At 41.8% G+C, this 13,489-nt stretch overlaps 1 protein-coding gene across 6 annotated transcripts in view; it reads right to left on the bottom strand.

Moving 5' to 3' along the window:
* The window catches only part of HORMAD2 (HORMA domain containing 2), a 70,688-nt gene extending 57,400 nt beyond the window's left edge, over positions 1 to 13,288 (bottom strand). The window contains exons 1-8 of one of the 6 annotated variants that reach the window (XM_077308488.1): positions 13,145 to 13,288; positions 10,612 to 10,701; positions 10,349 to 10,493; positions 8,215 to 8,278; positions 7,424 to 7,460; positions 3,938 to 3,958; positions 3,138 to 3,164; positions 790 to 857 (exon numbers count right to left, since the gene is read on the bottom strand). In XM_077308488.1, coding sequence (XP_077164603.1) covers positions 790 to 857; positions 3,138 to 3,164; positions 3,938 to 3,958; positions 7,424 to 7,460; positions 8,215 to 8,278; positions 10,349 to 10,493; positions 10,612 to 10,662 — 413 coding nt within the window. In that variant the 5' untranslated portion in view covers positions 10,663 to 10,701; positions 13,145 to 13,288. Of the gene's footprint in view, positions 1 to 789; positions 858 to 3,137; positions 3,165 to 3,937; positions 3,959 to 7,423; positions 7,461 to 8,214; positions 8,279 to 10,348; positions 10,494 to 10,611; positions 10,702 to 12,744; positions 12,853 to 13,144 lie in introns of those variants that run through there. The other 5 variants (XM_077308484.1, XM_077308487.1, XM_077308489.1 and 2 more) reach the window with 5 other exon arrangements.
* Between the last annotated feature and the right edge of the window lie 201 nt (positions 13,289 to 13,489).

The raw sequence follows: 13,489 nt of genomic DNA on the forward strand, positions 1-13,489 counted from the left end.
ATTCTATGGGTCCATTCTGGACTTGTGCCCCCCCCCCCTGAGCATTGTATCTTGCTAGCAATACTAATTAACTCAAAATATCGTACCAGATTAAGAGTAGCATGCAAAAATGCTAGTACTAAAGTGGTAACAGGTGCCACTGTAAGATGTAGTGTATTTACTCCAATTGTTATAGCCAACTATATTCTTGCAGATAATTAATTCCTCACACAAGTGGTCTACTCTCAAGAATACTCAGATTGACAAAACTCATGGAAGATTGCAACTCTAAATCCTTGAATGAAAAAATGCTACCACTCATCCAGTTCACAGTATGGGAAACATGTTTTCATGTGGAGTTGCAGTTCTGATGTTTTATTCGTCATGCTACTAGGCCAATTACATGAACAGTTGCTTGTAAGAGTGACCAACCAATAGACCATGGGGACAAAGGTAAGATATGCTAAATTATTCCACCACCTATAAAACAGCTGAGAGGGAATCACATGTGGCACCTGAAGGAGTTTTGGCCACCACTGAATTACTTGCAGAGAATTTTAAACCATCTGAATTGATATAATGCAGCACTGTATATTATTGTGATAAGAACGCCACTGTAAACTGGCTGTTATAATGAACCAAGCTGTTGTGTAGGGTGAGCAATCAAGGACTATAAGGCATTTTGCATATTTAAAACATGATACAAAAAATAAACTACAAAATAAAGGTCTATGCACATACCAGGAAGTTTGCTTCGTTCAAATATGCAAACAGGTATTCTAGTTTCTCCCAGAAACAGTGATAACGTACCTAGCAAAGTCCATCTGGGCTCCAGCCTTTGAGTATTTGAATTTGAACTGGTAGAGTTCTGTCACATGCTAGATAATCAAAAGGAAAAAGAGACCAGTTATAACTAGCTATCATAATAAATATGCTTGCAACTGTCAAGGGGCTTTCTTATCACACAAGAATACAGATTCTGTTTGTCTCCAGAGATTAATTCAAGTCTTTCTTCAGTCAATTCATTTTTCCACATATACTCTTAATATGCTACATGAAGGGCTGATCCATGCTTTATATAACAAACAAGTTAATTGCATGTACTTACATAGGCAATTCCATGTTGTGCCCACTTTAATTATTACATGTACTTCCAGTCTTATTCTTACAATTGAATCATGATTTTATTTTAATAATAAAGGTGGTTTGTGCTAATTACAAAAGAAGAAGAAAAAAGAGGCCACCATAAGGTAAAGGTAAAGGTATCCCCTGTGCAAGCACCGAGTCATGTCTGACCCTTGGGGTGACGCCCTCTAGCGTTTTCTTGGCAGACTCAATACGGGGTGGTTTGCCAGTGCCTTCCCCAGTCATTACCGTTTACCCCCCAGCAAGCTGGGTACTCATTTTACCGACCTCGGAAGGATGGAAGGCTGAGTCAACCTTGAGCCGGCTGCTGGGATTGAACTCCCAGCCTTATGGGCAAAGCTGTTAGACAGCTGCCTTACCACTCTGCGCCACAAGAGGCCACCATACTTATGGAGAAATCCCATTTTTAAGGTTTTCTAAGTGTGGTGATCTGATTTTAGGGAGAAATACCTACATAGGCAAAAAAGTATAACTCTATAAATCTTAAAAAAAGAAAGGTATGAGTTCTAAGCTTGTTCCAGAGCACACAGATCATTAACAGCAGTTAAGAGTCTATCTAAAGACAAAAACAATATAAAACCAGAGAGAAACTGTGAATTGGTTTGCTGAAGCCCCAATAGCTTATAAAGTTATGACTATGAAAGAGCATTTCCAAATCATTTCCACAACTCCTTGTGGACTTCCAGGTTGTACTCTGTAATAGCAATTAAATGACAACAGTCATGGTAGAGAATTTTGCATGCCTATAGTTGGCTTGTTCTTTAAAAAAATAATTCTTGTAACTAGCCTGATGAGGACTGTTAAGAGTCATGAGCATGCAAGGGAGAAATTAGTCCACAATATCCTAAACAAATCAGAAATCACATATCTTTTATTCAGCTTCGGTTATTTGGAACAGTGCACAAGCTTTTGAGTACACCAGAATTCTTCAGGTTGGATATTACAAAATAAAAAATAAAGATGAAGGAAGAAGCTTCAGGCATTAATTCCAAAGGCCTGTAGTTGATAGCCCCTCTCTGCTGAATGCTGTTGGGCAAGTAGATATATTTTGGTGCCTTTGATGTTAGGTTGCACTCCTCTCAACAAGAAAATAATAGTGTTTAGCCATTGGAATTACAAAGGTATCAGTTCCTTGTATCTGTCTGACACTATATGACCAATTATGCACGGTGGTGGCTACACCAGGTCGCTGCTGGTTTCTCACAGCGGGGCATGCCCTGCCACTTCCCGTGTACACACGGGGGACAAAATCCCCTGTCACACAGAGTCTGCCTCAGAGTTGTGCATGCATTTGAACAACTCCGGGGCTGGAAGGTTCTGCTGTGCCTCACGGTGGTGGCAGCAGGGGAGGCGCGGGGGTCCTATCACAGGATAGTGGGAAAGTGGCATGGTGGAGGTATAGAAACACCCCGTTCAGCTCCACAGCATTGTGAAGCCGAATGGGGCGTTTTGTGTCCCTGTGGGGACACTATAGGTGGGGGGGGGGGAGCCTCAAAGGCCCAGCTCTTCCCATACACACGGGAAGAGGCATGGTATGGAGGGGGGGGGGTCTTCTCAGCTTCCACTCTTTTTTCTGGCCATGAGGCAGAACTGCCATATTATTAGTAAAGGTGAGGGAGGGAACAAAGGAAGGCTAAGGGTGCAGGTAGTGATGTCACTTCTGGAAGGCATGGCAGGGGACGTGGACAATTGAGTTCACTTCCAGGGCTCCTCAAAGTCTGAAAAATTATTTCAGGGGCTCCTCCACAATCAAAAGAGTTAAAAAGGCTGACTGCCTTGATCCCTTCTACTCTTGGCATTCTCATTACTAGTATAGATAAATTTAAAGTGTACAGAGAGGCATTGGTAATTGAACCATTTAGAGAAGATTTTTGGAAATGCCCTTCTGCTGTTGCCACCTTTGAGAAAGTATGTATAATGTCTATGATTGGAGTTTATATTTTGGCTCATTTAAGCGTAAAGATATCATATCTATGATCTCTCTGATTTCCTGTTTCATCAGACTCTCTTACCTCAGGTTCTTGGGGATTTGTATAGATCTGTTTTAAGAAAGCAGACTGAATTAATGTTGTCTTTTCTTTTTGTCACATGAAAATAAAGCAAAGTGCAGTTTTGTTTGGTCACCAACAAACTGCATATCTTTTTTCATCCTCCTTTCTACATCTGTAACAGTTCTACAAACTGAACAAATTGTCAATACTCTGAGAATTGTCAATAATACCTGTCTTTGCCTCAATCAAATAGTTTTCTATTAGCTTAGTTTCTGTTCAGAGAATTCAACATGCTGTATCACCCACAATGCTACCTGTGGTCAATTTTCAAGCCACCCACCAGATAGTGCTTCCCAAAAATTGTTTAGTTCTAACTGTAGATCTTATTCTTAATCCCCATTTGGAAATTTCAGTTACAATATCTAGAGCACCAAGCCTACCACAAAGCCAACCTACAAACCTGAGTATGATGAAACTGGTTTCAGGACTTTATTAAATGGGAGAGTTACAATCTTTTTAAAAAATGGGTCATGCAAAGTAGAGAAACTGACTTTTTAGTCACAAAACCTACCAGTTGTTGGGAAAATTAAAAACTTATGATGCATTCTGGCATTACTTTTAACAGATATTAAACTTGAATGTGCCTGAACTCCCTTGTTGCTGGGCATCTCACAACATCTAGAACTAATATTATGGCGCCTAATTATTCAATGTAGCTATGACTTTTATAAAGCATTCATGTGAATATCTATCACATGTGGAAGTAAAACCTGTGTAAGGAACCAAGATTAAGTGCAAACATAGTTTCATGTTCTACTTACTGCTAAGACAGCCATACGGAGCTGGGAGAAAAAAAGAAACATTCAAAAGCCTGCACTTCATTTAAAACAATGGTGTTTTTTTGTTAGAGCCAATAAAGAAGTTTGTGAATACCCCATCATTTTATGCACACCACTACAAACGCCTAAAATTTGTTTCTTTGTTTGCCATCAAGTTGCAGCCCACTTATGGTGACCCTGGAGGGTTTTCAAGGGTTTTTGAGAGCCAGCTTGGTGTAGTGATTAAGAGCAGTGGTCCCCAACCTGCGGGCCGCGGCCCGGTGCCGGGCCGCGAAGGCCATGGCGCCGGGCCGCGGCTCCCTCTCTCCGCCCCCCCCCCCGGCAGTAAAAAACTTCCCAGGCCACAAGCTTGCGGCCCGGGAAGCTTCTTACTGCGGGAGGGTGGGGAGAGGGAATCAGGGCCGGCCGCGCCCATGCGGGCGCGGCCCACGGGGCGCGCCGTGATGCATGGGCGCGGCCCGTGGGTGCGGCCCGATGCGCGGGTGCGGCTGATGCGTCGGCGTGGCCCGCGCGGGCCGCGGACCGCGCCCCGATGCCCTGCCGGTCCCGAACCTCAGAAAGGTTGGGGACCACTGATTAAGAGCATGGACTTCTAATCTGGTGAGACAGGTTTGATGCAGCGAGCTGGGTGATCTTGGACCAGTCACAGTCCTGAGGGAGCTTTCTGACCGAGCAGTAATCTCAGGGCTCTCTCAGCCTCACCTCCCTCCCAGGGTGTCTATTGTGGGGAGAGGAAAGTGAAAGCAATGGTAAACCACATTGAGGCTCCTTCTGGTAGAGAAAAGCTGCATATCAAAACCAACTCTTCTTCTTCTTCTTCAAGGCAAGAGATATTCAGAGGTGGTTGGCCATTGCCTGTCTTGGTACAGAGACTTGATATTGTTTGGGGATCTCTCAGCCTAATACTGACCAGAGCCAATTCTGTTTAGTTTCCAAGCTCTGATGAAATCAAGCTAGGCTGGACTAATCAAAAATATAACCTGGGTTCTTTCTATTAATTGCAATGTGACCTCAGCTAAAGGCTAAGGGCTAAACAGCACATTATAATGGCAATATATGCTTCAGACAAATAATTGTTAAAATGTTGAAGTTGGACTGCATAGACCCAGGGTGAAATCATTGTTCAAGCACAAGATTGTCAGCTCTGGTTGGGGAAATACCTGAACACTGAGTAGGCAGGATTTGGGGCAGGGAAGGACCTCAGTGGTATAAAATGCTATGGAGTCCACCCTCCATTTTCTCTAGGGAAACTTTAATTTGGAGATAAGCTGTAATTCCAGATGATTCCCAGGTCCCACTTGGGGACTGGCATCCCTATTCAACCATGAGGCTCCTTAGACCAGTCACTATGTTTCATAAGAAGGCTGAACATCATGCTAAACTACCTGAAGGAAAAGTGGGATTAAAATGTGACAGATAGAGCCTCCCAATTATATTTTAGTCTCAAAAAGCCTTGGGAGACATACAGATTGGCCCACAGTGTTGGGGAATGGGAAAATTAACTCTCACCTCCATGACTAGATAAGAACAGAAGAGTCCTGCTTGATTAGACCAGTTGTCCATCTAGTCCAGCATCCTGTCTCAAACAGTGGCCAACCAGTTCCTTTGGGCAGCAAACAACTGGGCATACGGGTCAAGGCCTTCCCCTGATGTTGGCTCCTGGCTCTGGTATCAGAGGGCTAGTGCCTTGGAACATGGAAGTTCACCTCAGTCACTATGGATCCTTCTGGTATCGACTCTTTAACACAGCCTTTCTCGAGTTTTTTACCCTTGAAACCCCCCTGAAATATTCTTCAGGTTTTGAGAACCCCCCAAAGTGGTGTGATTGTGCAAAATATGGTTGGGAATCGTGTCCATACCCACCCAAGGCCCTTCCCCTTCCCACACCCTACAGCCTTATCATCGGTCATTTTGGGAGGGGGAGCAGGTTGTCATGACCATATATGGACATATCACCTGATAAATGTTTAACATATTTTTAAAAAGACATTCAGGAAGCCCTTCCAGTGCCGATAAGAAACCCTAGGGTTTCTTGAAACCCTGGTTGAGAAAACCAGCTTTAATGGAACCTTGTTCTCCCAGGATGCCCTTAGTCTTTGTAGGCAAAAAGTGTATATTTTTCTCTGGACTGAAAGAATACTTCAGGGATAGCAATTTTTATTAAGTAAATGGGCAGACGAAGAATACTATTGTTTTTTAAAAATACCTTTTTCCAGTACCAACATCTGAATTTTTATTGCCTTCTACAACTGATTTCTGAGGCTAAATTATACACTGGGAGAGCAAATCAGATATCCAATATAAAGTACGTATATAGTTTGACCATTCGTTTCAACAAGTCTCAGTTATTCCTTCCCCTCCTCCTCCTCATCAAGGTAATACAATTCTAATTTGCAATATTTTCTAGGCAAGAGGCACCACTGACACCTTGTGGATAATTAGGGTAATTACATGCACTCAATTAAACAAATTAATTCCAGTTTATAAAATGCATCCACCTTTATTAAAGTCCTCTTTACATTCCCTTTCCATGCCATGTTATACAACTGTTAAATATGCCAGACAAAAGCAGGAAACACTAACTCTGTGTCCTATATACTCCAGCTGCTCTTCACTTGTTTGTAAACTGTTGACAAAAGGTTCAAAATGAAGTGTGGAACAACACTTCACTATACTTTATATAAACCTCACATCACCATGAAGTGTTTCTGTTCTTTTGACCCCTATGTAATTCATCTTTATAAAATAAACATATAGTTTATAAGTAATTACAATTAAACAAGCAGAGGTTTTAGTTTCAGTTCCTGAAACAATGCTGCTTTGCTTCAGCTTTACTTCAGTTACTGCCTTTCAGATTTAAGTCTAGGAACGAACATACACATATAAGTATGTATATTCTAGGAATTCCCAACCAGGGTTGTCCAGGGAACCCTAGGGTTATGGGGCTCTTCCTAGAAGTCTGGATGGCTGCTGACATCACTAAACATTATTGCAGACCTCTTGCCCTGTTGCTCTACAGGCCTAGTCTTTTTCTTCACACTGGAAAGCAGTAAAAGATCAATCATTTGATTGGCTGGCTCCCGCATCTTACATCAGTCCCCACTTTTTTGAAGGGGCATGTTACCACTTCCGGGGTTCCTCAAAGCCTGAAAAATACTTCAGGGGTCCCTCCATGATCAAAAGGTTGAAAAAGGCTGGTATCCTTGTAAACCCCACCTTCCTGCGCTCCTTTTGTTGTTTTCCTTTATACTTTCTACTTATTGGGGCATGGATCTTGTGCTCTGTAAAGTGTCAAGCACATTGGAGACTGAGGGCATTTATCAAAACAAACAGTACAAGACAGAAAGGTCCTGAGAAATCTACCGAAAAACTGAGCAGAAAAGAGACCCCACACAGACAGCAACAAAAAGCTTGCAAGGAAATGGCACAATATTTAAAAAACATTTTGAAAATTAACTAATAACTTACATAATTCCTCTCCAGTGCATCAAAGCATCCCTGAATCCTGGTAAGACAGAAATATGTATTAAAGCCGAACAATCTGAAACGTCTACCACACGGTAAAATCACCTAGGAGTTATGCTGTGCTGCCCCCTGTTTTTTTGCCACAGGATTGTTGCTCTGTTTTTTCCCATGACTGCACAGGGAGCCTTTGGCATGCTCTCCCCTGTATGCCCCCAGGATTTGTGTACACACAGGATAGCTGAGAGATAGGAAGTCAAAACTTCTCATAGTTTGATCTACTCATCATTCATTATCATTGGACAAAAACTCCTCAATCACCTTCCAGTGCCATTTGAGTGCCCCCCCCCCAAGCGTGAAATAATTTTTTAAAATTACCATGAATGCATTGTAATGCAAAAACGTTACAACACAAACAAGGGGATACAAAATTTGGGCTGTTTTATCATGCTATTCTCTCCCCCCCCCCAAGCACACACATGCAGACTGTCCCTGATCTAAGTGCCAACCAAATGTGGTGGTGGGTGAGGGGGTGTTGCTATTTTGTTACCCTGGAATCATGTTGTAACGCAATCTGACATTTAAAAAAATAATAGGGTTGCAAGGGAGTGATGCTCAGTGAGGAGGGTAGGAGTGATGCCTGACTGAGGAAGGCCTGAGTTTTCCCCCTTACAGCCCAGCCCCAACAGACACACCAATGAAAAAAAATGCAGCCCAATACTGTGCGAAAGCTTGTACAGAGCCAGGGACCAGCTATGAAGTCCTAAGACTTAACTCCACATTTTCTTGATCCTTACCATTTGACGATTTGCAGGGAACCCTGGCAGCTTTTATCTTCTCGAAGGATTTTTAGGCACATGTCTGAAAAATACATATATACAAACATTTTAACGTATTTTCATTGTTGCTTTCCATGCACTACGGAATCCATTCCAGTCTAAAGAATACCACTTTCAGAAATAATTCTACACTCATAGGTTTGGATCCACTGAAGTTTTTCTGTGAGTGAAAGGATTTTGATCTGCAAATCACAACGTTCTCATATGCCCTAAAATAAAAGACCTTCTGGAAGATGATTTCAGGGGATGTTTTCAGCTGCTGTGAAAGGCAGAAATCCTTGTCCGTGCAGAAAAAACAAAAAAAACAAAACACCTCTGGTGGCTCCAAATCATAAGCACTAGAATCCACACATCATTCCCAATAGATCTAATTCTTAATGTGGCTCCATCTGTGGATATTTAAATCTCTCTCAAAAAAATAAATAAAAATAATAAAAACACACTCTGTACCTTTAAGAAGGGATGCCCCCAGTGTCCATTGTGGGGGTTGCTAGGCAACCACATAAATATTATAGGCCTTTAAAATTTGGTCAGCAGATGCCAGGCAGTGGGGGAAGGGCTCTTTCAAGGGATATTTGGTTTCCCAGTCCACCCATGTTCCCTCCTTTCTGTCCTGCAGGGAGGACTAATGGTGGTCAGGCCCAGCAGCAACAACCAGGCAACTTGCTACCATGCAATATGTGCAAATCATCCAGATGTGGTGGTAGCTGCAATCCGATGCCAGGTAACTAAGGTTGCCAGCTCTGGGTTGGAAAATACCTGGAGATTTTTTTTGGGGGGGGAGTATAATACTATGGAATCCACTGTCCAACGCAGCCATTTCATCCAAGGGAACTAATCTCTGTCACCTAAAGATGAGCTGTAAAACCAGGGGATCCCCATGTCCTACCTGGGGACTGGCATCCCTACCAACTCACCTAGGCCCAGATGCAGCATCCACACAATCTGCACAGCTTAACTGATCAATAGTCAAATTACTGAAGTAAACAAAAAATAAATAAAGCTGAATATGGGGGCATATAAAAGAAATGTTAGTTTGAGAGTAGGAAGGAGAGAAGGAAATGGGAGAGGGTATGGAGTCTGCCAGGAGTATGAGCAACTGGGGACACTGGGGAAATGAATTGCTCGCTCCAAAAGTCCTTGAGAATTCCCCAGTTATTCTTAAATTTGGCTTTAAAAAACAACAAAGACACACTCTTGATCTGCACTGTGACCTTCAGGATGAAACTATGCACTGTAATGTGAGCACCCTCTTTAACTTTCATAGCTAGTTTGCCTTTGCCTACCTGCCAATAAATATCAGAGTTCTCCTGAGGGTAAAATCAACTGAATCCAGGTTCTGGTTGACTTTAAATAGGCCAAACATTGTTTGACCTCTTTAGAATCCTATAATTACTCTATCTCAGCCCAAACTACGTGAGATCAACTGAAGTTCCATGACTACAGTTCTAGATATAAAATTTATATATTTATTTACTATTACCATTACATGTATCTTCTGCCTTCCCCAAAGGCAGATCACATCATTTAAAAATTGGTAGCTGTAGTGCAGCTATCTAAATGTTTCATAGTGCTAATGAATGTGATTTAACACATCCTCACCATTATCTCAACTGGAATCCCAACCCCACACACCCGGCCAAATGTTTTGATCCCAGGTGGGTACAGAAAATAGTGTCACATATTATATGTTTTTTTTAAACCCTACTGGGCCTAAAAACAGCATGGAACAATTCTGACTACAGATGTGACATGCAGGGGATGAGCTACCTTCTCCTTTTTCAGCACTATAGCCCGGATCTAGCCCTGTAACTATTTATTTATTATTTATTTATATCCCACCATCCCTTGTGGCTCAGGGCAGTTTACATGGAATTTTCATGAAACAGGACATTATAAATAAATGTACTGATTTGAACATGTATAATTTTGATAACAGGAACTTGTGTCAAACAGAAATGATTTACAAAGTCAATATTTAACAATAGGACAGCTCTCCATTTTTCTGCACTGTGCTTCACTGAAGTTCCAGTCAGAGTATTCCAGTGTCCTTAATGATCAAAGAGAAGAATCAGGCTACTAATTATATTACCATCTAAATAGCGAGTTCCATAAGAGCTTTCTGGGAACAGCCCTCTGAGGTACGTTATACAGGAGATTGAAATAGCCAGAAGCCTTTTCACCAGAATCATAGACTGTTGCTCTGTAGTAACTCTGTTTGGAAACAGAACTGTTTCCTGAAAAGACAAAGATGTATCTGCTATTGGTTTTAGAAGGTAAAGAACGACTTATAGATCCATTCCCAATCCCTTTCCCCCCAATCTCAAATGCTTCTTGTGGTCCCATGTTTTGTACCTTGGTTGTTTTTCGCTTTTGTCCACTATGCAAGAGCTGAGTGGTTGCCATATTATTTTCATTAACTGTTTTCCATGTGCAGCAGGCGACCTGCAGTAAAATCAGAAGCATTAGCTATCTGGAGGGAGGGAAAATGAGAGAGAAAGAGATTAAGAAGGGTCAGTTACTTGATTAGCAGTTCAGTATATAACGTATATAAAAAGCTGCCTGCTACCAAGTCAGACTACTATTAAGATCAGTCCTATCCTATCCTGTTCAGCAGTGGTCTCCCAGGTTTCAGGCCAAGTCAGACTGTTATTTAAGCTCAATACTATCTATTCTGTTCAGCAGTAATCTCCCAGGTATCAGGCAAATAAAGTTATTTCCTAACACCTGTTACTTAACATCCTAAGAAACGGTAAACAGGAATCTTGTGACAACTTTAAATTCTTATTGTAACATAAATTAGACTATTGTCTTCAAACGTTTATGCTACAAAATGTGTTAGTTTTTAAGGTATGTTGTATTAAGCAAATGAATACAATTTAAGTTCAGTTATGCTGATTTTAAAACTTAAACAGGCACAATAACTGCAACATGAATCAAAGGCCAACTCTCCCTTCTGCTTCCTGCTACCTACCTGCCCCCTGCCTACAATGCAATCTTAAACACTGATGCCAATGGGCCAGGAAGTGTGCTGTTATGTTTAGAACTGTACTATAAATGTTGCAGAAAGCAGTGTTTCCAACTGTTGTTTACAGCCACAACTATGTCTAAAAACATCAGTGCCATGCTATTCCTCTTTGCTGCAACAAGCTTTTAAATTTTGAGACATAAGTTTCATTTAGAATTTTATTTTAGAAGAGGGAAATTTAGGGATTTATTGGTGCAATCCTAATTCAATTGAAATCCATTGTTTTATTTAAGGAAGGATTGCAGTATACAAAACAAAACATCAACTGCTTGTGCTCACCTTTGTGACAGTTCTAAAAATTTTACCCATGCGCCCATCCAAAATTCCTGCAGTTTATAATGATTTTTTGCCATATTTAAGGTGTTGGTGTGATAGAAAATCCTCATATGACTGTGAACAAGGTACAAAGAACAATGTAGTTGCCAAGAAATTTAATGGTAACAAGATATTGATTTAAGGAATTCTTTAAAGTTTCACTGGACTTCTGTATTAATTATAAGTAGGTTAACCATTTTGAACTTTTAAAAGAACTCTTAATTCAACATATTTGTTTTGCATGCTAAAATTCATACACATTGAAAACACATAGACTTGGGGAAAAGGTTGTTGAAGATTGCTATACGAAAATCATTTGTTTCTTGGAAGCCTTGTCTGGATAAGTCATAGCCCATCCTAGTGAGAATAGTTAGCTACAGTCCTGGAAATAGACATAGAAGTGCTTTTTAAAAACCTCACATCTTTATAATGTACATGAACAGGTATCCCCTTCTGAACACATTGACTACAATGGACTTAGAAGAGTGTAGTTGTGCTTTGGGTCGCACTAATAGAGATAAGCACTACCTCAGCAGGGCTTAATCATTCTGAGATCCAGGTATCATTATTATTAATTAACACTACCAATATACACTGTGCAAAGAACTAAAACCTAGGCCTCTGCCCCAAGGAGCTTACATGCTACCCAAAACGAAATGCCACCTTTTAAACATAAATTGCTCAACATATCTTACACAATTTTAATTACGAAATACCATACAAATAGTTCCCTATATAAAAACTTAAGCCAGACAGTCTGTGATTATTAATGTAAAAGGGGTGATTAAAATGAAGTCTTTATTTGGCCCTTGAAGATAACATGAGTTCCTGTAAAAGATATACCTAATGGCACCTTAAATACTAAATTTAAGTCAGAGCATACCAGGCAAAAAAGATTTTTTAATAATCAAAACCACATTACGTTGCACCAGAGAGGGGGGTAGGCTGTAGCGAGGGGCGAAACCTGTTGTAAATTATTCCTGTATGTGTCCCCATGTATTTTATTTATTTATCGCATGGCAAGAGTTCCACACAATACACATAAAGCATGTAATGGACCGGTACGCATGCGATTGCCACACATTAGGATAGATTCAAGTGGGTAGGGTCTGAAGTAGCACAACAAAATTTGAGTCCAGTGGCACCTGGAAGGCGAACAAAGATTTATTCTGGGCGCGAGCCTTCGAGGGCATGCACACTTCCTCAGACCTTAGGCATTATGGCCGAGCTCAGAGGTTCCAGCACATGAGGCAGAGGGAAAGCATCCCCAAGAGTTTATTCCAAGATTAACCGTGGGATTCCCTTGAGAATGTGCAGAGTGCGTTTCCCTCAGAATCCCCCCCCCCTCCATGGTTTAGGAACTGCGAGAGGCACATGTGCGGATGTGCAGCCGAGGAGAGAGAGAAAAATGGACGCCCGCGGTGTTCTGTGTGTGTTTGGGGGCGGGGGGGGGGTGTCCGGAATCCGCCGCTTTCGCTCCCTTTCCCTCCCTAACCCAAAGGGCGGCCGCGCCATTTTAGGCGGGAAAAGGAGGCTTCCTACAACCTGAGGCGAGGACAGCTGGGAGAGGTTTGCGGCGCCTGCGCCCGTTGTCGCTGACGGGGAAAGCCGCAGCGCGCCCGCCTCCTGGCCGATGTCCCTCCGCCTCTCAGCCCGGCCCCGTCGCCTCCTCCGTTGTCGCCCGTTCTGTTTTCCGAAATGCATTGGGGGGGACGGGGACTGTTTTTTGTTCTTCCTGAGGCCCTAAGACCTTCGTCGTATATTTTATGTGCGTGTGTGTGTTTTCATTATGAACATAGAAGAGTTGGGTTTTATAACTCGCTTGTGTGTGTGTTTTCATTATGAATATAGAAGGGTTGGGTTTTATAACTCGCTTGTGTGTGTGTTTTC

The sequence above is a fragment of the Paroedura picta genome, chromosome 13 (assembly GCF_049243985.1).
Source record: "Paroedura picta isolate Pp20150507F chromosome 13, Ppicta_v3.0, whole genome shotgun sequence".
In the NCBI taxonomy this organism is placed as follows: domain Eukaryota; kingdom Metazoa; phylum Chordata; class Lepidosauria; order Squamata; family Gekkonidae; genus Paroedura; species Paroedura picta.